The sequence below is a fragment of the Falco rusticolus genome, chromosome 2, assembly GCF_015220075.1.
Source record: "Falco rusticolus isolate bFalRus1 chromosome 2, bFalRus1.pri, whole genome shotgun sequence".
NCBI classification, from domain to species: domain Eukaryota; kingdom Metazoa; phylum Chordata; class Aves; order Falconiformes; family Falconidae; genus Falco; species Falco rusticolus.
Window position 1 is genome coordinate 31,701,818 of NC_051188.1, and position 27,471 is coordinate 31,729,288.

At 38.2% G+C, this 27,471-nt stretch overlaps 1 protein-coding gene across 8 annotated transcripts in view; it reads left to right on the top strand.

The window, feature by feature from the left end:
* Positions 1–27,041, top strand: part of ZC3H13 (zinc finger CCCH-type containing 13) — a 48,380-nt gene extending 21,339 nt beyond the window's left edge. For 6 of the 8 annotated variants that reach the window (XM_037377699.1, XM_037377700.1, XM_037377702.1 and 3 more), the window contains 14 exons: positions 601–752; positions 2,066–2,263; positions 3,653–3,826; positions 7,003–7,313; positions 8,251–8,715; positions 9,692–9,874; positions 13,096–13,645; positions 14,757–14,860; positions 15,264–16,295; positions 17,410–17,919; positions 21,183–21,338; positions 22,255–22,455; positions 25,766–25,929; positions 26,543–27,041. In XM_037377699.1, the coding sequence (XP_037233596.1) occupies positions 601–752; positions 2,066–2,263; positions 3,653–3,826; positions 7,003–7,313; positions 8,251–8,715; positions 9,692–9,874; positions 13,096–13,645; positions 14,757–14,860; positions 15,264–16,295; positions 17,410–17,919; positions 21,183–21,338; positions 22,255–22,455; positions 25,766–25,929; positions 26,543–26,713 (4,371 nt within the window). In that variant the 3' untranslated portion in view covers positions 26,714–27,041. The remainder of the gene's footprint in view (positions 1–600; positions 753–2,065; positions 2,264–3,652; positions 3,827–7,002; positions 7,314–8,250; positions 8,716–9,691; positions 9,875–13,095; positions 13,646–14,756; positions 14,861–15,263; positions 16,296–17,409; positions 17,920–21,182; positions 21,339–22,254; positions 22,456–25,765; positions 25,930–26,542) is intronic. The other 2 variants (XM_037377701.1, XM_037377707.1) reach the window with 1 other exon arrangement.
* Positions 27,042–27,471: the final 430 nt, after the last annotated feature.

Sequence of the window (27,471 nt, forward strand, 5' to 3'; positions counted from 1 at the left end):
CTTGGATATTAGTTGTGAGTATTCGGACAGTCATTCAGCACCATAACCAAGTTTTCTTTTTATGAAGTTAGCTATAAAATGAGTAGGATTTAATGCATGTTAATGATAAAAAGCTAACCTTTAACAGAGAAGATGTGTAGAAGAAAACACAAGCCATTTGCCAAGCTGCTTTTCCAACATGTCTTGTAGTAACAGAGTAGAGTGACAAAGGCAAAGCTGTAAGTGTTAGAAACCCTGACATTTTGGTGAAGATGTAAAAAAAAAAAAAAAAAAACAAACCACAAAACCAAAACCCTGAAAGGAATTCTTTCTTTTTCAAACTTGAGTGCTATATGGGAAAGTACTGATTTTAAACTTGTAGTAACAGTTTTTGTAATGTATTACAGAGTGCATCTTCTCTTCCCCCACCATTTTCCTGTTGTCTTCCCTTTATGGTGTTCTTTGAAAACAGTGTGGTTACTTTATTTGAGGTAGATGTGTACATGGTTAAGATCTCGGATGTGGGATGATACTGAATTTACGTATTTGACACACATATCAACATACAGTTAAGCTTTTGAGCATCAGTATCTTACCAGTTAATATATTCTTTTCCTCAAGATTTCTCCAGAGGTGGTTAGATCTAAATTATCACCATCACCAAGAAAGTCTAGCAAATCTCCAAAACGAAGATCCAGTCCCAAAGCATCTTCGGCTAGTAAGAAAGAAAAGAAAGCATCTACTGTGTCTTCCCCACTTTTGGATCAGCAAAGGTCAGTATGTCGATGCATCTTGTGAGAAAGAACAGAATGATGCGGATTTTTATTATTGGGGTTTTCATAATTAATATGGTTTTTCATTTTCCTTGCTTTCAGGCCTTTGATTAAATAACTTTAGGGGAAGGTCTCTAAATTGTGCACTCTGAATCATCTTATGCAAAAAATTGTTAGATGCATGTAGTTGTCAGTTGATTGATTTCATGGTTTACAAGCAGGTCTTTTCGAGTATCTAGAGTCTGGCAGGCGATAAGGAAATGCAAACCATTACAAAGTGGGAAGCAGTTTTATTTGAGATGCTTCAACCTGTGAAGTAGCTCCTGTAGACTGAAGTAAAATGTTTAAAATTTGATTGACTGCAGATTCTTTTGGTATTGCATATTGATGTTCAGGAAATAATGTTTGACTTTCAAGGCAGGGAATTTCTCAGAATTTAGGAGGGGAAAAGAAGTGGAGGATGTGGAGTGGGGTGGAAAGGTAAGGCCCAGGTACGTGAAAATCACAGGAAGTTGAAACTGGGCACCTTGCCACAAAAGGTCAATCTCCAAAACCTGTTTATAATTCTTGCTGGCTGCAGGACCTTTTCAGTCACTGCTTACAGCTTTTAGATAGGAAAGTAAGTACTGTAGCAGTGTAAGCAGACACTTTTGTATTTGCTAAGTAAAAAAACCCTTTAAAATAGGTACAAAACTATGTTGTGCCTGCTGCATGAGTGTACAGCATGGGCTAGAATGCTACTGACATTCAGCATGCAGTGATATTTGGTTTATAGGGTTTATGTCAGCAGTAGTTTATATGGAAAGATGTATACTATTTCATATTGTGAGATGCATATTCAAAAATATTTGGATGCTCTATCCTGTGTCAGGTAGCTAACGTTAAAAAGAAGACATGATTTTTTTCAAGTCATTTTGTGCATATGATTGGGGTATTGCATTGCAGAAACAGGAGTCTGAACAGGCAAGATACTCTGCAGAGTTCTGGTCCTCTGATGTGTGCAGTTCATGCAAGGGCATTTTGAGTTTGAACACTAGTTCTGTCTGAACAGGAGCAATTCCTGTTTTTGTTCACTTGCTTTAGAAATAAAGGTTTTAAATTGAAGAACTCAGTGTGAGTTTTTACCGTCTGCATTTACCCTTCAGTCACGTACAGTTACTGAACACTCTGTGCTAATGGAGTGGTGATTCCTATCATAAAAGCTCCAAGGTCCTTTACATTGTAACTTTCCTGCCAATACTGGAGAAATAATTACTTGAAATAGTTGACAGTCCTTCATTTTGCCCCCACCCCTGCTGTTAATTTATCTCTAGGAGTTCTAAAAGTAACCAGAGTAAAAAGAAGGGTCCTCGTACCCCTAGTCCTCCTCCTCCAGTACAAGAGGAAACTCCCCTGGGGAAAAAACACAAAGAAAAACATAAGGCGAAAGAACGTTCAGAAGAAAAGACAAGGGAGGTCAAAGAGAGAGGGCGTGACTTTGAAAGGCACAAGGAGAAAAAAGAGAAGCAGAGGTAAGTTATATTGCTTTATTAGCTTCTAACGTTAATGTAACCTTGCTTTTCAGGTTATTTTTTTAAACACTGAATAATAAGGGATTTATACCTGCTCTGCCAAGAACCTTTTCAATACTCATTAAATACTTTACGTGCGTTAGGTAGATTGATAGACTAGAACTATCAGATTGGTAGGCTTAATTACATAACTTAGTAAGCTTGTAAAGTGCCCTTTGGAGAGATTCACTACTTCTCAGGAAGCTGGACCTTCACCAATGGAGCAATTCATTTGCCAAAATCTTTATCAGAGTCGTTCACTTGTCCGCTTGCCTGCTTTTCTGAAATCTTTAGAGGACTAATATCTTTCTAAATTGGCAGTGGCATGTTTAAACTCTCCCTAATCAGTAAGTTAAAACTATTTCTGTAGCAGTCAAAGACTACTGCCATTTTAGCATTACTTCACTTTTGCTTATCTCTCTCTCTCTCTCAAATGGTGGATTACTATGACTATTCCCATTATTTTCTGAAGCATAAGCATCTATTTAAGTTGAAAAATAGATCATCGTCATTTTTAAGTCCTGTATTCCCTTGATGAAAATAGGGTATGTGTCGGTATATGGGTTTGCTTTCTAATGTATAGTGAAGACTAAGGAGTGGAAGACTGCTGAACTGTGTATTTTTAATTGATTAAATAAGTTACACCATACTTTAAAATATATTATTTCCTCATGCTTTAACACTCCATTACTGGAAGGAGGTCATAAGCAGTAGAAAAGAACATTCTAGGTAGTGCTGATGAAAGGACTAAGAGAGTACTTGGCTTATCGTACTATAATCAGATATTGCTGTAGTGACTACAGCCTTTTATTTCAGTGTTGGATTTTTGTGTCTTTTTTCCTAAATAATAATAATAATTAAGAAATAATGTCAAATCTTCATGGTGTACAGTAAGTGAAATAGTTGAAGGTTCCGACAGATCTCTCATCCATTTGCAACTGTGGTGAGTGTTTGAAAATGTCTGTGAGCTTGAGGCTTCTTAAATAAAGTTCTGACATTACAAAATTTTTTTAAATAGGGTTGCAAGATAATTCTCCATTGATAGGGATTCCATTTCATGGCCACATTAAGTATTAGGTAAAGTTAAAAGACTATATTTTTGGTTTTACATGTTCTAGTTTTCTATTTTACAGTCCAGTGATTAGCGAGAACTTTAGTGTATATCTTGCACTCTTAAGTTTTGCTAGATTAAAGTAATTTCATATGTGAAATCCTAGATGGAACAAATGACTCTAAGATAGTTCCTGATCTTGTAAGAACAGGTTCTGTCTTGAAGTTGTTTGTAATTTCTTAGAAATGTACTAATGCCGTATTACACCTGTTAAACAACCTGCTGTTTATGTTTCCCAGGGATCCCTCTGAAAGCTCCCATAGACAGAAGCGTTCTCCTAGTCCTGCAGATCATTCTGGCAGTAATTCTTCCCCTTCCAGGGAGTATTCACCACCTGCTGCAAGGCGAAGACAGACCTCCCGAGCTCCAGCCAAGTCAACCACTCACAAACATAACTTCTCACCCTCTCGCAGGTAGGAGGTCAATTGCATGTATTTTATTTCCATGAATAGTTCTAATTTAGAAGCTTCTTCTGTTGGTTTGACTACTTGTTTATGTGTGTCTGTTGTGGGTATGTGTGTGCCTCAAACACTTGAGCTCCGAGACTTTCGGGGTTTTGCCAAATTACTATGTTGAGAGTACCTGTCATGTCAAGAACACAAGTCATGATATGGGCTTCCGTTTATCAGTTCCTCTCAGCTGTTCAGCTTCAGGTGGAACTTCAGAAGTCTGATATGAGGCATAGTCTATGATCCTTTGGAATTTTTTTTTTTCTCTTTTCCTCACCTTCCCCCTTCTTAAAAAGTAGAAAATATGAGAAGTCTTCTGTCTTGGAGATGGGGAAGGAGCAGGGTTTCTCCATTCTAGAATGGGTAACAGATTTTGCCTCTACAAATCTTTCCTGAAAATCAAGCACAGCTGGCTAAACAGTACAATATGAGGACAATTTCAGAGACCACTCTTGCAGAAAGCTTCAGGGAAGATATCATCCTGCTAGTTCTAGAGGCCTTAGGAAAAAAATCTTTTACCACCCATTAAAAAGAAAGAAGGAGGCTTCTTATTTTGGGCTGAAGGAGTCTGTAAGCTTAGGTTTAGAAAGGCAGTGCTAAATACTGCTACAGTCCTATGTCCGTATAATGGAGAGGGAGGCATACTTATCTCCTGCACTTCTGTTGAAGGATGAGGGGAAGACGCCAGATGTCACATATATCTGCATGCTGATAAAACAAGCAAAATAAAACCCATCCATTCAGCAGTCCTAAGAGTCTTAAGCAAGCTCTTTTGCTGCTGTGGTGACTCAGTTCAGCTGGAAAAACTGTATTGTTTCAAGCTAGATGTCACTGATAGACATTTTCTCTAAATTAGAATGTTTATAGCAAAGGAATTAGAGCAGCCCATTCCCCCTGCAGCTGGCAGCAGTAAGGAGACTGAAAAATACATCTGCAGTACCCTTTTCCCCATTTTTTTCTGACCTATTCCAGTATTTTGCTCATTACTGCCTGCTTGGAGGTTCTGTGCAAATGTATCAGGTGTTGTGCAAGGGAATGTTAAGTAGGGAAGATAAATGGGCCTTCTGCTAGAAGCAGGAAAGAATATTCAGAATGTTTTGTTTGTCTCCAAACCATTGATAGCCTTCCATGCAAGCCAATTTTGATAACCCCGTGTTTCATAATAATGTTTTCATGACGAAAAGTAAATGTAGTCTTAGTTTAAAGACTGGAAATCATGAAATTATATTGTATTCTGTCAGGGTCAGGAAGGACTGACAGAATACAATATAGAGTGCTTTGGAAATTTTGCTACTAATTCCAGGCCATCTGTTTCGTTTGTATGTGACCGTGTGTACAAATTGTCATCTTAGACGTATGCAGGCTCAGTTCAAGTATTATTTCAGCCTGTCCTGCAAAAATTTTGTTTGACTTCTCTCAATCAACAAGTCTGAAGTGCCTCAACAATCAAGTCAAGACGCTTTCTTTGGTGAATATATCTGATTCTGTAATGGAATCTGGCTGTAAAACCACCATCTTCACGAGATTGGTCCTATGGTAATCAGCATACTACTCCATGGGGCTCTGAAGGTAATTTTCTTGAGTCACTGATATTGACTAGAAGGAAAGGTGAAATACTGATACTAATAGATTTCCACCACGTTGTCTTTTAGCTAAAAAAGACTTCATTACAGACTTGAGTTCCTACCTCAGATTGCCAGTGATTTCACTTCATTTTCCATTCCTGAAGCTTTGCTCCTTCGAAGCTGAATCATTGTTCTGTGTTCTTGACATGAGGAGAATCTGTTTACCTGCGGAGTCTGGGTCTTTAAGAAGCATTAGCCAGGAGATCCACTAATGAGTATCGTCGGCTGGGCAACTGTCTGTTTGGCTTTTAGATAGTGTCATGACAGGTTGCAAGTCTGCTAACCTGAATTATGCCAGAGCTCATTCTCTTCAGAGCTCAACTGACAGCAACTATCTTGCTGAGAAAAATTTCTTGCAATGTTTGCAAGTTATTCAGCAAAAGCTGCGTTACATATATATCTTTACCAACTGTTATGTTATTGTAGAAGATTGCAGGGAGGTACTACTGCCTTTGATGAAGTAGTCTGTCATTTGTGTGCCACCTGAAACGGAGAGCTTCATCTGTCTGATCTGGATGTTTATTTGAAGACACCAACACTGTGTATGGACATTCAAAAGCAGGGACTAATTTACTTAAAATTAAGTGGTATTTTTGAAGACGTATTATCCATGTGTGGTTTTTCTGACTCCTGTTCTTCTCTTTGGAGAATTTTGTGAAGTGGGAGGGAGTTGGGACTTAAGGGCAATGCATATTTCATGGGAAGAGATACTGGTAAGTTGCTTTGATTCTGATAAGGGAAAAAAACCACTACTGAACCTAAAGGCTTGAAGTGTGTGTTTGTCCGTGTTAGACTGTATGGGATAATGTATTATGAGGAATTTTTTGTACTGCTGTGTAGATAATCTTTAGTTAAGTGATGGGATTTCAAAGATGAGAGACACTTCATATGCTTTTTCTTATTCTATTAGATAAGAGTTTTCCCTGTTCGTGTAAACATTAATGCTCGCTAAAATATGAAGTAGATATGCATATGAGTTTTAAGGATCCAGGCCTAAATTGTTTAAAGATCAGTGCTTATAATAAAAGGAAGTAGTTAAAAAATGCACAAGGAGACAGTTTTGCTTTAAACAAAATGAGAAAAATTACCCGTAAGTAACACTGTGTAAAAATTATCTGCCTGATTTTACCATGACCTCCAAAAAGCATTTTACATTGAAGAAAACAACTGTTCTTGGTTTTGGGGTGGGCAAGATAATTTCTGACTCCTCCCTCCCTTCCCCAGGAAGGCGTTCTGGTAGCTGTGTAGTACTGTGTAAAAAACGTTTTGATTGGACGACTTGCTCTTGGATATTAAATAAACTGTAACCATTTAAAACTAAGTGTATTTTGAAAGGATATGCTTGGTACCCTTGAGGGAAGACTACTTTGATATTTTGTAGAGAAACAGCACTTATTTTCATCAGACAAAGGGAAGAGATGCACAGATTATTTTAATCACTTTTTTTGTAGGGCAGGGTAAGAACCTTTCAAACCAAGTTTTTACATGTGTGCCTATTTTGACTTTTCCTTGCAGGTCTGCTTCCCCATCAGGTCAGCATCATTCTCCCATATCCTCCAGACATCACTCCTCTTCATCACAGTCAGGCTCCTCTGTTCAGAGACATTCTCCTTCCCCACACCGCAAAAGAACTCCTTCTCCATCCTATCAAAGGACAGCTTCCCCGCCTGCAAGGCGATCTTCTTCTCCTTATCCCCCCCACTCTTCCTCTTCTCCTCAGAGGAAGCGAAGCCCTTCAAGACACCGATCTCCTGGAAGAGAAAAAGGAAGACATGATCGTGATCGGACTTCACAGTCTCATGATAGGCGCCACGAAAGGCGGGATGGTATGAATAAGAAATAGCACTTCAGAATAATTGTTACTTGTTTGCAAATTGCATTTTGAAATTTCATTTTCAGATTGTGGCATTATCTGCACCTATCCCAATGGCTAGGTGGTGAAGAAAATACTGGCAGTATTATTGTTCCTGTGCTGGTGGTGCTGTTTTCAAGGACTGTGCAGTGGAGTATTCCTGACAGGACTGCTTATGTAGGGTCAGCTGATTGTAAAGGTCCTGTAGGCATCTGTGTAGATGTGGTGTCAGTAATACGCAATGTTGGTGTCAGCAGGTAAGTGGTCTTCTCTTGGTGTCAGGCATATACTAGTGGATCAGCTGAATGGCAGCAGGATACTGTAAGTAACTGTTACTCTTTTCTGTGAGATGTATTGTCTTTTTAACTGACATTACCTGAAGTTTGTGCAAAGAAATGATCATTCTCTGGAAATCTGTAAAGCTGGTTGAGTAATTTGTAATGGGGAAATGCACTGCTCCTCTCAAAAGACAGATTACAAAGAGTATATATGTCAGCTTTTTTTAGACTGTCTGTAAACTTGCCTCCCTGTAGCAGTAACATTATAAACATGTAATTTAAAAAAAAATAATAATAATTCAGCAGGGCATTGAGGTCTTAAAAGCAAGTGGTCTAAATGTGTGTGTCTGTAAAAAAAAGGAATCTGATGGGAGGAGAAATGACCCTACCTTAAAATTATTGAAGTGTGCTTGCTCTCTAATGTGTTTGAAATTTATTTTTAGTATACTTGCTGTCTTTTGAACAGGTAAATATTTGTAAAGTACAGATTCAAATTCACAAAAAGATCCTTAAAACTTAGTGAATATATATGTAGATACCCAATATGATCTTCTACTTATATATTAATTTTTATTTTCTCTGTGTATGTCAGAAGTATGTTTTGACTGTATTACTCTTTTAAACATTTTACAGAAACTAGAGGGAAAAGGGAGAAAGACAGAGAAACAAGAGATGATCGTGATTATGACCAGGAGCAGAGTACCTCCAGGGATCACAGAGATGACAGAGAGTCTCGTGATGGAAGAGATCGGAGGGAGCCAAGAGACAACAGAGATCGGAGGGAGCCAAGGGAATCCAGAGACACTCGAGACTCCAGAGATACGAGGGATTATAGCAGAGATACCAAAGATAGCCGTGATCAGAGAGACTCGCGCTCCACACGGGATTCCCATGACTACAGAGACAGAGAGAGTCGTGATGCCCATAAAAAGGATGACCAGTATCAGGAGGACTTGCGCAGCTATGGAAGATCACATGGCAGAGAGGACAGCTCTCGTGCTGAAACAAGGAATGACTCCAGAAGTGACTCCAGAAATGAGAGCAGAAGTGATAGAACTGGCAGAAGTCGAGGCAGAGGTCCAGAATTATCTGACAAGGGTATTGCGTGATTTAAAAAATTAATAAGTGTCCATATCACTGGAGACTGAGTATTGATATTCATACTGTCGTGTTTAATATTTGTTATGGAAGTGCTGCCAAACAGTTCAGTGCATGCTTTTAAAGCTTTGTTCAATTCCATTGTCGTTAAATTGGAACAGTTGCTTAAATTTATAGCACTCCTGTGTTCTCCATTCATTAAAGTGGCATAACACTGGTATTCTGCCATCCCATTTTAAAACAAACCCTAACCCACCCTTACACCACTCTATTTAATGTTTCTGCAACCCTAGGTTTTCCCATGGGCTACACACACGAGAGGCTGATGTGTAGCAGAAGATTCATAGGGGGCAGTTTGTCTCCATGTACTGGACAGCAGGTTTTTTGTGTTCTCAGAAACAGCTGCATGTCTTGGGTACTTGCAAAACATCTTTCACACAGAACCACCTTTCACCACCCTGCCCCTTCTTAATTGACCAAAAAAAAAAAGTGGGATTTTAACCTGTGGCAGTAGTTTTGAAAGTCTGATGCACTTTGTAGAACAGCTTCACTTATCACCTTTTAGTTGCCTATAGTAAATATATTTTGGCTTTCTCAGGTTGGTTATGATGTTTTCATTAGGGAAATGCCATACAATTTGTAATTCTCCGCTTAGTCCTGCTTCACTGTCTATAAGCTTACATCCTACTCAGAACAAATGTGAACTGGCTTTTGGACTGTTATATTTCCAGTCAGGAGGCTTCATGCTATGACTAGGAGATGCTGATTTGGAAAGTCTTGAGTCTCCAGTATGAAAATAATAACTTTACAGTTAAAACATGAAATAGGAGCTGTTGCTTAAGTAGAGTTTAGTGCTACAGTTTCTGTTTCCATGAACACTTAATTCAAGTTTATTAGAAGTTACTACTTCAGTTGGTATAAAGTAGATTTCCTTACATGTGGAAACTCATCTTTTGTATTGATACATCTCTATTAGGAAGTCGGGGGACTAGAGGATCCCAGGTTGATGGTCACAGCAGTAGTGGAAACTACCATGACAGCTGGGAATCAAGGAGTAGCTACGCTGATCGGGATCGCTATGACAGTCGAGAACAAGCAAGGGATTCCTCCTTTGAAAGAAGACATGGTGAACGGGACAGGCGTGACAACAGAGAAAGAGGTATTTTAATGTATATTTTTACACATACATTTGTAGTCAAATGTATATGTATGAATATGTGTATTTCTCTCTCCTTCCTTTTTCTTCCTTGTTCTGCCCCTATACCACTAATTCATAAATAACTCATCTGGCACTGCACACTGATCCTAGTCCTATCCTTAAGTTACCTTCTGTAGTAACATCTCTCGTATTGGCAGTGTACATGAGTGCTATGGTCTTTCTCCCTCCCCATGGCTATATTTTGGCAGCTTCTGTCTTTATTAATCCAAGTGGTCTTTAAACAAACTAAATTTTTTCCAGAGATTGCATTGTACTATGTACAACTTCAGCGTAAAATATTTTTCGCCCTCTTTGCCTCTTCCTCAACTTCATGTACACACTTATAAATCTAAGCTCAAAATCACAATTGTATTTCATTACTTGTTCTGTTTGTCTGTACAGAAACATTGTACTTTTGCACTGTAAATTATTTACGCGTGTTTTGGGGAAGGCCTGACTACTAGACTGACTTAATTATGGACTACTTACTACTAGAGTAAGTTACAGTTTAGGTTTATGATTAATTAAAAAAACCTAATTGCCTAGGGAATTTAGTAGTGATGAATGCTTTACTGTGGTCAGTAGTAATTGGCTAGTAAATGTTGGTGCAGATACCAGTGGTCATGGAAAGAGTATGAAAGACTGTTCTTTTAGACATAGTATGCAAGATGTCACACTTCTGCACCTGAAGGAGTACTGTGTTGTCTCTAGTGCCAACTTTCACTCTGGAAAATTTGTATTGCTTACCAATTAAGAGAACAGGAGGAGTCAGGGAAATTAAAATAGCATGGAAATGAAAGGAAGAGCTGTGAGGAATAAATACAAAATTACAGTGGGTTTTTTTTTCTGTCTCGAATTTTAGTTGGGAAGTGACAGGTATGTTCTAGCGGTTGTTTAACTGAGTTTTTCAAAGGGATGTTTTGTATGCTACTTTGAGAGATGCATTTTGGCCTGTTGAAATCTGTCTGTTGCTTGTTCTTGTGGAACATTCTGCTTTAGATTCTCTCTTGTCTTGAAAGCAGGATTTCAACAAAGCAGGCTTCCTTTTTCTTGTCACCTGAAAAATCCTGCACTTTGAATGTGTCCTGGGGGTTGGCTTTTGCAGACTAGCTTTCATCTCTTCCACCTCCCCACCCCCAATAAATCCTAGGTATATTATAATGTAATTTGTACTATTCATATCATACAGAGTTCTTAATTTATTAAGAACTAAAAAAACCCACAACCAACAACAAAAAAACAGAAAAAAACTTTAGAAGTAAAACATGACATCATAACAAAATAAATTTCTAGAAGGGAAGTTGCTTTGAATGAGTTGTTGTTTTCCTGGAGAGGGGAAATATAAAGAGCTTGAATGGAGATAAGATTTGTTGGTTTTTTCCTTAAAAATTTAGGTCAAATTTTGTAATAGTATGTAGTCAGAGTCACAATTCAAGTCATAGTTTCCATAATTAGACCACAGTCTTAACATTTGTCATTCAGAGAAAAATCCAGATACATTTTGGTCGGTACTTAGTTCCGATATGTAAGGAATCTTTTTAGTATGATTTTAAAATGCAAGCTTGCAGATTTGGGCCATGTTTATTCAACTAAGGCAAATAGTAAGTCTTCCAATCAACCACTGAACAGTGCTTCAAAAAATGAAGTCACAAGAAGTGCTGACTATCCACATTAAGTTGTCTAATATACTTCCAGTATCTTAACTAATGTAAGACTTTCATGTGGATATTTTTTCACCTGATGTAACAAATAGGAGTTACAGAACTTCTGTACAAAATCTAATACTTAATACACACGGTAAATCATACAATGTTACAGGCATCATCAAAAGAATGTGAAACCTGTTCATGGAACCAATTGCGTGGATTGATGATTTGCCTTTTTTAAAATAAAGTGTTACATCCACTTTGCTCAAGTTTGCTTTTAATTTCACCCGGTAACAGGGGAGCTTTAAGTCGCTGTTAATTCACTCAGAAATGAAAATTGATTAAACTGATGGAAATGCATGTTTTATTGATTTAATCCAGTTCAAACTCTCACGGCTCGCCCCTGGTGGATGTTGTCTTCATTTACGGTGAAGTGTATTCTGAGCTTCAAAGTAATGGACCACAAAATACCAACCTCTGTTCATGCTGGGTTTTGCTCTTTTGTATAGTGCTTTTAATATATGTTGTGGAAAAATAGTTTTATTGATTTGTTGTGGTTCAAGTACTACTAACATCAGCATAGAAATTGTTATGAAGCGATCTGAATTTATAGAAATACTCAAAAGATATCCAAAATATAATTAACAAAATGCATTTAAATCTATGGAGAGTAAATATAATCTAGATAAATCAGGTTTCACTGTCCTTTTGGATAAGCAGTTTTCTACATAAGTTTAGTTTTCTCTCTGACTCTATTCCACAGTCTGAACAATGAAAAACTTGGCTTCTAAAACTGAGACTCTGCAGTGAATATGTATGAAAACATACAGCAAGCAGTTTTCTACATAAGTTTAGTTTTCTCTCTGACTCTATTCCACAGTCTGAACAATGAAAAACTTGGCTTCTAAAACTGAGACTCTGCAGTGAATATGTATGAAAACATACAGCAGTTCTGCTTCCTGTATCTTATCATTGCCTCTCCCTTTTTCATGGATTTGGTTGTGTATTTCTTTGCAGGGTTCTCCTGTGATGAGACAGGCCAGTATTTCTTACTTTGCAGTAACTTACGTATGTATTAGTGTGAGTTCCTGTAAAGCCCATGCCTTTTTTAACAGGTTAAGGAAGTAAAATTTTTGTAGAGAAGTCTTTTCATATATATGTCATTTTGAGCTTTTTGGGATCTTATACCAGATTTTGAATTGAGTAATGCAATGGTAGTAGCTAGGCTGTGAGGCATATAATTACCTTTTGAAGCCATTCAGAAAAATCTGATAGACAATAAAATCTTTGTAGTAACTTTTGGTTAAAATAAGGAGAGCCCACTCGCTAAATATTGAAAAAATCTTTCAAAATTAATACCACTTTTTGTATTTTCCCTCCCCAAAGAGAGTTTTCATGTTTCTGCAGAGTTGCTTTTCATTTAATGCAGACCAATACCTAGATTGTCGAAACAAAAGCTTTGGGGTTTTTATTAGTGTAGTGGAAGCACTTTATGTCCCCTTAGCACTTGGTAATCAAACCTGCTTCTCTTTGCAGATCAGAGAGCAAGCTCACCAGTACGACATCAAGGACGAAGTGATGACCTCGAGCGCGATGAAAGAAGAGAGGAGCGAAGGGTAGATCGGTCCGATGATAGGAGAGATGAAAGAGCCCGGGAGAGAGAGCGAGAAAGGGAGAGGGACCGAGAGAGGGAAAGAGAAAGAGACCGGGAAAGAGAAAGGGAGAAGGAAAGAGAGTTGGAACGAGATCGTGCTCGGGAAAGGGAGAGGGAGAGAGAGCGGGACAAAGACAGGGACCGCGAGCGGGACAGAGACAGGGACCATGATAGGGAAAGGGAACGGGAGAGGGAGAGGGAGAAGGAACGAGAGCGAGAGCGGGAGCGGGAGGAACGAGAAAGGGAGCGAGAGCGAGAAAGAGATCGAGAGCGGGAACGAGAAAGGGAGAGAGGTCGAGACAGGGATAAAGAAAGAGACCGCCAGAGAGACTGGGACGACAAAGAAAAAGGAAGGGAGGACCGCAGGGATAAGAGAGAAGATACCAGAGAAGAAAGAAGTTCAAGAGATATCCATGAGGAAAGAAAATCCAAGTGAGTGGATCCAAATGTTACTTCCATCAAAGAGGAAGGGGTGGGGGTGGGGGGAGGGGGGCAGGGAAGGGGAAGGCAGTCTTTTACTGTTGATTTCACTAAGTTAGTAAGGAAGGGGGAGTATCATAAGGAAGGAGATACCTTGTTCATGCAGGGGCCTGGTATGGAGCCATGGCTCGCCTGCATCTGTATGGCATATACTGGTGGCCCCACAATCAGTGCTATGCTGGTGAAGTTAATCCGATGCCTTGTTAGTGCGGAATCATGGCACTACTCAGGAGCTAACAATTGAGTTGGATGATGTCATTTTCCCTTCTAAGTATACTTGCATGGTCTTGCCTTTAATAATGCTGGAGTTTTTGGGAACATAATAGCAGACTGTGGTACCTTTTGAAACCTGGAAAGTCAGATAGCAGCTAACTTGGTCAGGGTTCATGACTTTATTCATTACACTTCTGTGGAACGTGCATTACCCTTTGCACTACTAAATTTTCAGTACCAGAAGGCTACCAGCGAAGGTGTGAATATTATCCCAAATAAATGTGTGGTGTTTCCTTTAAGTGTGTAGCACTGATTCAGTTCTTTTTTTTTCATTTAGTATACTAAAATTCTCATTGTTCTGTCAATAGTAAACAAAACAGCATTGCCTTGAATAGCTGCTTTGCTTGGAAATGATTAGTTTCTTTTGTGTGAAGGAATTGTGGATTCCCATAGATCATCTAACACGGGCTCTCCCCTATCCCAATGAGAGGAGAAGTAAGCAAGTGTCTATGTGGAGGCTTAGCTGCCAGCTGGGTCAGCTCACTGCAAGGATCATTGCCACACAGAAAAATTGATCTTGGTAGTCTTTCATAACTTCTTCTAAAAAGTTACCTTTGTAAGTGTTAGAGTTTTAGTTTGAGGTATCTTACAGTATGGTCAGAAAACTGATCATACTTGCTGTTTTGGAAGAACAACTTAGAAAACTACAAAACTTTCTGGCATCCTTAGATGCATTGTCTTCTGTATGAGGTGCTTAATTTCAGGCACTGTATTAATGATAAACTCAATTAATGAATAGTGTTCTTTAAGGAATCCTGAAGAAATTTAACTGTATGTGTTTCTTCCGCAGGAAGCGTCACAGAAATGAAAGCAGTCCAAGTCCTCGTCAGTCACCCAAACGTCGCCGTGAGCACTCTCCCGATAGTGATGCTTACAACAGCGGAGATGATAAAAGTAAGTAAGAGTGAGCTCTCCCTGCAGCTGGATCCGGCTTACCCTCTACCTATGGCAAATAACATGCAATCTTTAGGAGAAATATGGCGAGAGCTTTTGTAAGTGTCCTCCTCCCCTTATTTTTATAAGCAGCACCATTTTTCTTAATCTATATATTTGTCTTTTGTTTTGTCACTATGTTACATCTGCCAGGTGACAGTGACTTCGACATCTATTAAGATGCATGTTTACCAAAATGGAAATAGTCTGTTGCTATTGCAGCAGCAGCAAAACTTAAGAAATGTAACTGAAATAATGGATTATGTGTTTTAATAGACACTTTGTGGCATGCACAAGATACCAAATGCTCACATACTCAACTCCCTAAGCAATACAAGTAAATTCTTCTTTTCCCGTTTTCTAGATGAAAAGCACAGACTTCTGAGTCAGGTTGTGCGGCCACAGGAATCACGGTCACTGAGCCCCTCTCATGTTACTGAAGAGCGACAGAGTCGGTGGAAAGAAGAAGATAGAAAATCGGACAGAAAGGAAAGTTCCCGGCGTTATGAAGAACCAGAGTTTAAAGAGAGGGTTTCTTCGGCAGATAAGCAAAGAGAGCAACCAGATGCTTCAGAAGGCTCCCGCTCCAGGATTCAGGAAAACCTTGGACACCATCCCTCTGAAGAAAGAGATGCTTCTGATAGAATGCATGATGACAGCAAGAAGAAGTCTAAAGTACAGAAAAAGGCCACAAAGAAAAAGAAGGATGATGACAGTGGTGTGGAAAGGTATGCTAATGAATCAACGACTGAAGAAAGCCAGGTCTTTTCACCCAAGAAAGGTCAAAAAAAGAAAAATGTAGAGAAAAAGCGGAAGAGGTCCAAGGGTGATTCTGAAGTTTCTGATGAAGAAATTGTTCCACATCATAAAAAGAAGAAAGGCCCAAGAACCCCCCCTGTAACAAAAGAAGAATTGGTTGAAGCACCACCTGAGAAAGCCGTGGCAGATGTCCCTCCAAAAAGAGAAGATACAACGTTTAGTGACTGGTCAGATGAAGATGTTCCCGAACGTGGTGACATTGTTGTTCCAGAACGAAGCACTGAGGATTCCCATAGGAAAAGTCACAGAACGAGGGGAGAAAAGGTGGAAGCACCTCATGTTACTATAGAGGATGGACCACACCGTAAACCTGTGGATCAGAAGCGCAGCAGCAGCCTTGGTAGTAATCGGAGCCATGCCTCAAGCAGACTTAGATCCCCTTCCAATGAGTCAGCTCATCGCAGTGGAGATGACCAGACTGGACGGAAGAGGATCCTGCACAGTAGCTCTAGGGACAGGGACAGGGATAGGGACAGGGACAGGGACAGAGAGAAGAAAAGCTTAGAAATCACTGGGGAACGAAAGTCCAGAATTGATCAGTTGAAACGAGGGGAACCCAGTCGCAGCACATCTTCAGGTAATAAGATACATTTTAGTGAGACCAACCTATATAATTTCTGTATAAAAGTGCAAAGGTACAAATCCCAAATCATTCTTGTATGGCAATATTCCCTTTTCATTTGTAATCAGTGTGAAGGGAGAGGGAGGTGCTCTGCCATTCATTGTAGAACTAGAGTGAATTAAGATTCCTGCAAGTGTTACCATATTTGAGAAGGTGATTCTCAGCGGGCAGGATTACCACTTTGTTTACACCAAAACATTCAGTCAGATTCAGTTAATGCTAACTCGGGAATAAAGCGATTTGTAGGACAGAAAGAACTCTTAGAAAGAGAAAATGCTTGTGCTAACAGAACATTGAGGTAGTTTTATTATCTAAATAATGTTCTTAAATTCATTACTAACATTCATTTTGATATGGAAATACTGAAGTTATGCAAAATGAAAATGTCTCTTCTTTCTGAAAGAGAGATCCATTATCATCTCAGGAGCTACTTTCACTGAGGTAAATCTGTCATGGTTCCTCTTAGGCATGCTTTTAATGCATATGGAAATCATCTTTGTTGCAAATCAAAATAATCGCAATTGACTTGTTTTATTTGTGTAGTTCTTGTAAAAAAAAAAAAAAGGGTAAAATGTTTTAAAATTTAACAGCATCAGTAGGAAAATATCTTCCTCCTAAAGCACTAGAGCTCTGTGTTCTCCTCAGGGTTACATGCCTGAAATTATTTTTCTGAATTCATCATTGGCTATCTAAGACATTCCTAGCTTTTGGAAGACATCTTTTGAATTTTGAGATGATTCTTTTTTTTTGTTTGTTTTGGTTTTTTTTTTTTTTGTTTTGGTGTTTTGCTCTCCCCCTTGCCTAAATTTCTGAGTTAAAATGATGTGCCTTCAGTTTGGCTTCTGTCATAGTAGGAAGTAACCACTAAAAATCTTCCGTGAGTGGAAGAAATACCTTTTATTTTTAAGTAAGGTTAAATTGATAGGCAATCTGAAGGCGTTACTGATTTGAAGATGATGCTTTTGAGAAGTACATTTTCATACCTGAATCTTCAAAATGCTTTGGTCTAGTAAAATGGTATTACATTTACATGCTGTAGTCACTTATATATTAAAAATATTTTATTCAGATCGTCAAGATTCAAGAAGCCACAGTTCAAGAAGAAGTTCTCCTGAATCAGATCGTCAGGTCCATTCCAGATCTGGGTCCTTTGATAGCAGGGAAAGGCTTCAGGAGCGAGATCGACATGAACATGATCGTGAACGAGAGAGAGACAGGAGAGAGGGAAGACAGAGAGACTGGGACAGAGATGTTGACAAAGACTGGCCAAGGAGCAGGGAACGAGAGAGGCTCAGAGAACGAGAGAGGGAGAGAGAAAAAAGACGAGAGCTGGACAGAGAGAGAGACAGACAACTACCTGATACTGCTGAGAGAGAGAGAGACAGAACTGTTGACATCCCCTCTCAAAAAGAATCAACAAAACACAGTGAAACGAAACTGGACAGAGATCACGAAAAGGAATTTGATGGTGTTTGTCGGGATTCAGCGGCATCAGAGAAGGAAAGAACAGACAAAGACTTAGGACCTTTACAAGGTTATGAAGATGGAAATGAGGCCGAAAAGGTAGAGAGTTTGGAAGGTGAGATATTTTGGGAAATAACTTGGATTGACAAATGTTTTATTCTTTCTCTTTTAGCATAGTGCTGAACTGAACTATATTAGAATAATTTTCTACTAAAAGGATTGTTGGCTCCAGCTTCTCTACTGTGGAAGCAGACACAGCAAGAGAGAAATCTGATGGCATCTTCCTTAGTGTTAATTATGTTAGTGCTATTTGTTAATTTCTGAAGAAGTCTTGAGGCAAAGAAGCATAAATGATCTGAGGTATAATGTCACCAAGGTGTAGTGTTTCTGAATAAGCAGTTTGTTAAAGAATAATGCCAGAGTTTGATTGCCTTGTTATATCATTGTAAGATCTATTTCTTAGTTGAGAAGTGACAGGTGGGGGGGGGGGGGAGGGAAGTGTTGACTTGGATCTGTTCTTTGGGTTTAGTGGTGGGTATTTTTCTGCAGAGCCCAATTATCATAGAAATGATTGTCTGATGAGTAGGTGAAACATATGTGTGGCTTGGCACAACAGTCCAAAAATGGCTTTCCTGAGGTAATCTGATTAAATGCAGCTTCAGTTTCCTGGCCGTAATTGTACTGGGGAAAACGTGTTTAGGATTAATAAATAAAGTAACTAAGAGGCAGACAATAACAAACTCTTGTCACATGGATTAGACAGCTTGAGCTTTGCATGGATAGGGAGTTTGGGAAGTACTTTTCACCTATATCAACAATGTAGAAGAAGCAAGAGTCTGAATCCAGAGTAACTGGTGTATGTTACAGTTAAGTTCAGTTAAGTTGGGTATTTTTGGTGACTGCAGAAGTTTCCTTCTCTAAAATCTGTTGAAAGGAAAAAAAGCATTGTAGGATTTGGAATTTTTGGCTGTTTAGGATGGTAAGACCTGAAGTCCATAGTCTTTAGAAGCAGAAAGAGAAACACGAATCAAGCTTTTGTAGTTTTACACAAGATAACAGGACATTGTCTCATCATATTTGTATTCTTAAGAAGAATTGTCTGTAGTGTTCGTTGTTAATTTGAGCAGTTAAATGTTGTCTGGAGAGGATGATGAGGAATATTTAATACTACTTATACCTCCTACCTGATTACTCGCAAAGTGGTCATTAGGGTTGATTGATTCAATTGAGAAAATTGCATTTAAGGAGATTATCTGTAGAGTAGAAGCACTTTTCAAAGATCATATTTAGAGTGCGCATGGGAAAGTCTGCTCTGTTTTGCTGTAATGGGCAGAATTCAGTGATTTGTAAGCTAGAGGAAACAATGGTGGAATAAATCTGAGAGTGCAGTGTGGTAACTTCAGAAGAGAGTTGGTGAAAGGCTACTCCTAGGCACATTACCTGTTTCCAAGAGGGCATCTGTAACTAAACAGGCCATGCATGTTGAACGTGTTCTTCACGTTCTAGCCTTTCTTGTAGCAGACTTCTTGTAAGTGTATGAATGTGTGTATTGTTTTCTGTATTTTTCAAAGGTTATGTTCTTAATTCTTTGAAAATTATCATCTGTAGGAAGTTATGCTATATTTAGGATTCATTTTGTTTAGAAAAATAAATGTCTTTGGTAAAATATTAGAGGGCGTTCCATTTTGTTAAAGCATATGTATGTAGCATGTTTATGATTTTCTGAGGTTTAGTGTACTTTATTGTCTTCCATGACTTTATTACTCCTGTTTACCTTGCTTCTTTTAGATGACTAGTATGTCATGTTTTTAATGCAGGATTAATGTAGAAGTACATTATTGCAAAAAAGCAGTAAAGGTAATGATAGGGTTATAATTAGAAATTACCAGACTGATTTGAAATTCAAAATTGAAAAAGTAATCTGTGTTAATCATGTATTGAGAACTATGGATTATTATTTTTAATTGCTTAATACAGTAATTTTTTTAATGGTTCATCTGTGTTGTCTAAGCACATAGTTATGGTGAGCTAGTGTATCCAGTAGATCAGTGTGGAGGCAGAAGATGGATCATACAGGCAGTGAATATTTAAAATCCTAAGGCACAAAATAAAATCTAGTACCGATCACCTTATTTTCCTTTTAAAAAGGAAGAACTTTTTAGAAAACTAAATGCAGTTTCCAAATCTGATGAGGTTAAGGAGGTATCTGGTATTTACTTGGACAAATTACTGTAGTATATTATCTAACAAAATGTGTGAGGACGTAATTACTAGGTTATTGTCATGCCGTGAACCTTCATGTGTTTGCTCTAGGAGCAGGCTTAAATAATGCCCAAGATGCTATATGCTTCCTCCAAAGCATTGTCAGGTGGTCTACTAGCATGTCTTTTACTTGCTTTTTCCATGCTGATTTTTAGGTTAGTTGAGGTAATTTAATAATATTTTTTTTCTCTTCCCTATCTGTACCTTTTCCAAAGGCAAGCAAAAAAAATATTGGGGGCACCTTAAAATAGAGGCCGTTTCCCTTCTGGCTGAGGGATCTGGAAGATACTAGAATAGCTGGCCACAGGGGAGAATCCCTATTAATTCAGTCTAGTTTGTATGGCACAACTCATTGAGAGTACCATGGTGGAGAACCCTAAGAAAGCCTGAGTTTAGAGCAGTGTGGTTTCTAAATACTTGAATCAGATCTTTCAGTCTTGGAGGTGAGAGAATACCTTCAGATGTTCCTTTCATGTACAGCAAAATGCAATGTTTGAATGTCTTGTGTTTACAGATTTTAAGGAACATGTTTACATATAACAGCACAGGTATTTGTTATATGCATATAGTACATGAATGGAGGAGCATAACAACTGAAGAAGTTTGGCATGGCTTTCTAAAAGCTCTTCTGGTGACTTCCACAAAGAGTCTAAAACTCTGTGAATAATTGCTTCATTCAGGGTATCTTGCAAGTTCTTGTATTTTGGGGGTTTGTTACTTCTTTCTCTTGTAGAGCCTTCAGACTGAATCCTGAGCTTGAATTCATGTACCTGAAGCACCTGAAAAACTTTGTGGTGCTAACTTAGATTTGTATTATTACCTAAATATCAGATGATCAATATATGTTTCTTCTGAATATGGCCTTCCATGTGCAGTTTGACTAACACTACATCCAAAAAACCAACAGAGGTACATAAAATTTGAACTGCTGCATTGTGTATGGGAGAAATAACTTCTCTGTTTCCATGAGTTAATACCTGTTTTCATGTTGAATTTACTTGTCCCCAAAACCTAACAGTTTAGTTTGCTGAACCTCTTTGTTTTCAGGCTGCTTGAAGTGTGTTTAGAAAACAAGAATTACTGCTTTAAAGCTACAGTATTTATCTGTCTCTGTAGGAGGAGATGAAGAAGCTAAGATTGATGATGTGCAGTCACTGGCATCTGGTGCTGGAGAATATGAGCCAATCAGTGATGATGAACTGGATGAAATTCTGGCAGGTGATGCTGAAAAGCGGGAGGATCAACAAGAGGATGAGAAGATGCCTGGTAAAAGTATAGCAAATCCCCTTTATGATTATTTGAATATAAAGATTAGATTAGTTTGCGTATAATGCTGTTGTGACGTTGACAGTATTTCTGAATTAGGAATGCAGTTTGTATGCTCTTCAATATTTCTTGTTTGTTCTGTAATAGTCAGGTAAGGCTGAGAAGTATAAAGTAAGAAAAGAGTACCGGGACCTGTATCGTGAAGTAATATTTATCTTGTTTTACATAGCTAGAAGGGTAAGATTTTTGTTTTTATAAACATGTTTTCATTTATCCCATTTGGTTTTGATAGTTTTTCGGAACTGATATTTTCAAGCATGGATAAAATCTGTTCATAAATGCTTCCCAAATGCACTGGGAAGCATGGAATTTTCTACTTGCTGTAAGTTTAGTTGTTGGGTCATCAGGGTTGTATCAGCAGTGTTTATGTTTTCTGTGATAAACCTACTGGACAAATGCAGTTGTATGGTTATTCAATAAATAGTATAATATCTCCTTTGAAAAAAAATCCAGCATCCAGAGTTGAAATACTAGCTTTTTAAGCATTTAATTTGGATTTGTCATAGCATGTTTAGTTGTACTGGGATTTTTGTGCATGTTTAAGTTGTGCGTCCAGATCTGTGGCTAAGCAGAGTCCGAGCAGCTTTCCACAAAGGAGTTGCAATGAAAATGAAGCAGAATATTAAGGTTGGGGGTTTAATCCAAAGAGTTTTATATTTGTATGTTCCTTTTTTCCACCAGTCTAAGTGAGTTTTGACGTTCTTAGCTGAAGTGTCCAAGGATCTGGCTTGAGAACTGCAGAACAATATTAATCTAAAATATATTGCTTTTAGGAGACGGGGATGTACACAGCATGTGAAATTAATCAACTGTTGTAAGGGATGATGACATGGTAACTCATTCTCTGTCAATGTTTTTGCAGATCCTGTGGATGTTATAGATGTAGACTGGTCCAGTCTCATGCCAAAGCAGCCAAAAGAACCACGTGAGCCTGGGGCTGCACTCTTAAAATTCACACCAGGTGCTGTTATGTTGAGAGTTGGCATTTCCAAGAGATTAGCAGGACCAGAACTCTTCGCCAAAATTAAAGAGACTTGCCAGAGAGTGTTAGAAAAACCTAAAGGTAATTGTTTCTGCAGGGGTTGAATTGTCTTTTTACTCAGTGAAAGTCCTTATGAGATGTGCATTAGTTCATTATTTTAAGTTTCAAGGCCACAGAAAGTGTATAATGAGTATTGTGTGAAAATTACAGGAATGTAATGCAGCTGCATGTCAATCAAATTAGTATTTTAATTCCAGCATGGTGGTGAGGTGTTGAATAATAGCCTAATCAAAATTTTTCATCCTAGTTGGAATACTCTTTTTTGTGAGAGCATTCGTGCTTTCCTAGCCTAAAGCGTCAGCAGTTTTTTTGAGTGCTAAGTGTCTTCTGCAGTGAATTAGCAGTAATACTGCAAGAAAGAATTAAGATTTCTTATTTTCTGTGAAGGTCCTCTGCATGTTTTCTTAGTTTCCTTCCGAGGGTCCTCTCCAGAACACATAGATAGGAGTTTTTGGGTCAGAATGAAGGAGCTATGTGAAATTAGTATATTATGTCTCTGCTAGCAGTGGGAAATTAAATAATACACAGCTCTGGCATTTGGACAAAGTGTATGGCATTAGACATGCACGATTGGTGGGATGGACGTGAACTGTACCAGTGCAGTTTACTACAATTCTGTACTGTAAGCAGGGCTTGTGCATGAGGGAGAATACTGATTTTTTTCTCTTTGGCATCCCAGGAACCAGCTGAGCTGCTTGCAAGGACTTGCATGGTGGATATAGGTTTTCAGGACTATGAAACAATTGCTTTCTGTAGGATCTCTATGCAAATTATTCCAGGATCTGTATGTGAGAAAATTATAGCTTATACATAATGGTATCTGTGGAGCCTCTGTTTTTAGCAGATTTTTCTGATTTTTTTTATTTTACTCCTAAATTTTAGTTCTTAATTTGAAACAATACTTTTTAATTTTTTGCAACGTTATTCTTTATGCAGTTGTCTTGTTAACTTTGGAGTCTCAGATAAGTGGAGAGGGAAAAAGATAAACTTGCTTCTCCCAGCCTTGTTAATCTCCATGAATGTCACCGCCTGCTTGAGCCATTTTAATTGTGTAACTACTAATCATAGGCTGTTGCTACTGCTTCTACCTTTTTTTGAAGTCAAATTAAATGCAAACATTCTTAATGCATCATAGATGGTATAATTTGAGGTGTGTACTTGGTATTAGTAAGTACTGTAAATGTCCCACTGCAACGTTTGCAGCTCTTTCTGTACAGTATCAGCTTTCTTCTAGTTTTAAAAAACCCTCAGCTCTTATCCTTAAGAATTCACGTAACCAATGTAATTGATATAATGTTGAGTCTTCCTGAGTTAGCAAATTGTTGTGATACAGTAAAGGCATGAACTATGTCTCTCTCCCTGTAAGCTTTAATTTTGCTGCATACTACTAAAACACTTTTTACTAGGGATTCCTTGCAATAGGAACGGCAGTGCAGGATCACTCCACCAGGCTATTAAAAATGATACCTGAAATAACCTCAGCAGTCCTTGCATGCTTCTCTAGAAATAAACAGAAAGTCCGTAGTGATAAAAGGAGGCTCTCCAGCACTGCCTGTGGGCTGTTTTAAGTGTACTCGGATTGAGCAGAACTTGCTCTGGAGAGGAAGGGGGGTTGAAGTGCCTTCCTTGATTTGCCTTTGGTGTGTGCAGTCTCTTCACGCATTGGAATTGCTACACGTGGAACTGCCAGTAGGCTTGCAAATGTGTGCATTTCTTCTGTAATCTGCAAAGCGAAGGTTCCTTGTAGAGTGGTTACACAGCCACAGCACACACATTCTAAACAAAGGCACAAATGTGGTGCCCTGAAAAGTGAATGGATTTGAGCCAGATATTCAGTGTGTTACAGTGAAAATGTAGTGTTTTGACTTTAGATTTGCTCATGGTAGTGTAATTTGTTTCCCTGTTTTACTTGCTGAGTTTTGTGTTCCCTTCGTTGTTCTTATTGTGGATGAATTTTCTGGTAATACAGTGAAATGCAGGAAAAAGGAAATGCTTGCTTGTTTCAGAGATTTTTTTAATTATTTGGAAAAAAAAATCTGTGATACATGATAGAATTAGATTTGTAGCTGACTTACCCTTTATCTGTTAAATGCAATTGTTTCCTCTAAGGATATGGACATGCTTACGTGTCAGATATGCTCAGCATCTGGCACCTAGGCACACTCTGCAAGCTGTCAGTGTTACCTTTGAAGTGGCCTTTTTGCATCTTGTCACTTATTTGTGGTCTTGATTGTCCATTGAGGTCATCCTGGTGACTTCAGTGCAGTTCTCTTTAGCCTGACCTTGATTTCATGTAACTTTTTTGTTTCTTTTCACCTTGTTTAAAAACTAGTTTTACTCAGCTTCATCCAGATTTCTCTGGGTGGGTGGTACAAAAATGATTTGTTCTCTTCTGTGTGCATACTGCCAAACTGCTGTAGCAGTCTTTGCTTTTAGCTGCTATATTTTCCCCAGGTTTATTGTTGCCTCTAGTAATTCTTTGCTAAACACCCAGTATTTTAATATAGAGAGCCAGCTGGATTAGATTTAGCTTACATACCTTACCTTTTTTTTTTTTTTCTCCCAAATATATCATAATCTTCCTATTTATTGTAAAAGGATTATAAATCAATGAGCTGCAGTCTGGCCATGTGCACACTTTTTGTCTTTGTCTGCATGTCATAGAAACAAATTTGTTGCAGAATAAGGCTAACCCCAGGATCTGTCTTTTCTTGAAGTGGTTAGTGTTCTAGCTGTATACTGTTTCTTCTGATAAATATATTAAAAAACTAGTCCTGCCACTTTCAGTGCTGCTAACAAATGCTTTAGATGAGCGGGTAGGAGGATATAGTTTGTTAGCATCTGTTGACTTGTTCTCCAGGTTCATCCACCATGTATAAAAGAATTACTCTACATAGTCGTATTGCACTTCTGCATAGCCATACAGACTCTGTGTTGACACTGGTACAGTTGTCTCGTGTCTTGCAGAGAAGTGAAACTTAGACCACTTCCTGATTAATGCTAGTAGTAAATACCTTTTGTCACACATGTCTGACCATAAATGATACCTTCTCGTCTGTCCCACAGCTGTCACTTGACTTTTAGGCTTCTCAGTGCTCGCTGTCTAAATACTGCTTTCCAGTGCTGAAGCTACATACGAGGGTACCCATCCTTCCCTTTAAATGATGAAGGATTCAGGCCATTTTATAAATGGCTATATCCTTTTTCCCAAACCTTGATATTGTTTAGAAGGCAGAAATACAAATATTAAAACTTTAAGGAATTTCATATTAATGTACATTACTGTTCAAAAATACCATGCTTGTGATACGCAAATATCAATTCCTTGTAGATGCAGAAAACCTTTTTGAACATGAACTGGGGGCCTTGAACATGGCTGCACTTCTACGAAAAGAAGAGAGAGCAGGTCTTCTCAGTAATCTGGGCCCTTGCTGCAAAGCACTGTGCTTTCGAAGGGATTCTGCAATTCGTAAGCAGCTAATGAAGAATGAAAAGGCAAGTGTTTTGTTTATAGTGCTTGGTCAAAATACAGAATCACAGATTCCACAATGCAAAAAAGCATTTCTCTAGGGAGATAATTTTTGTGGTTGTTGTTCTGAAGTAGACCTAGTTCTTCAAATAATGGAGAACAGCTGTTTCTTTGAAGAGGTTGTAAGGTGTTTATTTTTTACTTAGGATGAGAGATTAAGACTGAGGCTAGAAGTAGGTGCTTTTTCTCATTTTGAGGTTTAGATTCTGGAGATATATTTCCTATATTTAGAGAATACATCATAAAAATAATTGTTTAAAATACAATTTCAAGGACCATTGTTGAATAATTCTTCTGCTTGAGATTCCATGTACTTTTATAAGAATTATAAGATTCTGTTCTTCCAAGTTAAAATTGAAAGAAAAAATATTTTAGCCATTTTTTTGCACTGCAGTAGGTTTTATGATCTTGCATGCTAATAGAAAAATCATTAATTCTTAGTCTTTTCTAGTGAATACCTATGATTAAAGCTCTAATAATTATTGAGAGTACTTGAGGTTAATTTCTGAGTTTGCATGTTAAAAGCCACTGTTTTCAGTTTGTTCTTTATTTTTTATTTTTCATTTTTAATTTCAACAGGGTGCAACAAAGCAAACATACACAAATTCTGCAGCAATGGACAGCGACCTGTTACGGTTGAGTCTACGGTTATTCAAACGAAAGACTGTGTGCCAGGTTCCTGGGCAGGAAAAGACAGAGGATAGTAAAATTCCGCAACCAGCTATCCAGCAAGAAGCGTGTGTGTCTTGAGTGAATGACCACAGTGGCACTTTCTAGTTGATGTCCCACTACCAGTGTTGGTACTGATTGATATTTAGAACTGGTTCATTGGAAAGCAGCTCTTAGAAGATGGAAGAAAATAACTCCGTTTGTACACAGATAAGAATTACTGGGTTTAGATGTAAGTAAAAGGGGTAAAAAATAAAGACTTCTGTGTGAAGTTCTCTGTAAGTTTTATAATATTGAATCTTACACTGTAACATAAACCTCTTTTATGGTGCATCAAGTGTAATAATGTGAAGATGTCTGGGTTTAGCAGTTTATAACACCACCTGACATTAAACTGAAGAAAACTGTCTGTGTATCTTTTTCCTTATTGTGAATGGGGTTTTCCACCATCACCCTGGTCCTTCAGTACACATCTGGAATTTCTTAAATAGCTCACTTACTGGGAGTTTGTCTTCCTCCACTTTCCAAATCTCTTTCTTCTCACAGAAGCCTCTGTTGTGGATCTGGATTTGGACAAAACTCTAGCTCTTTGCCATCTTTCACGTAGTTTCCTCTTAATTTCTGGACACAAAAATCTGGTCTAGTCATTTAAGGCTCCCCTTTTTGTTGATGAAAAGAACTAAAAAAAACCTTCCAGGAAATTATTTATGACCAGGTTTAGATGCCTATATGTGAAACTAACAGCATTTTCAAAATTCCTGCTGCTTACAAAAGGAGGGCTAGTGCTATATTGTACATTCTACTAAGTATCAATCCCATGCAGCAACCTGAGGGTACTT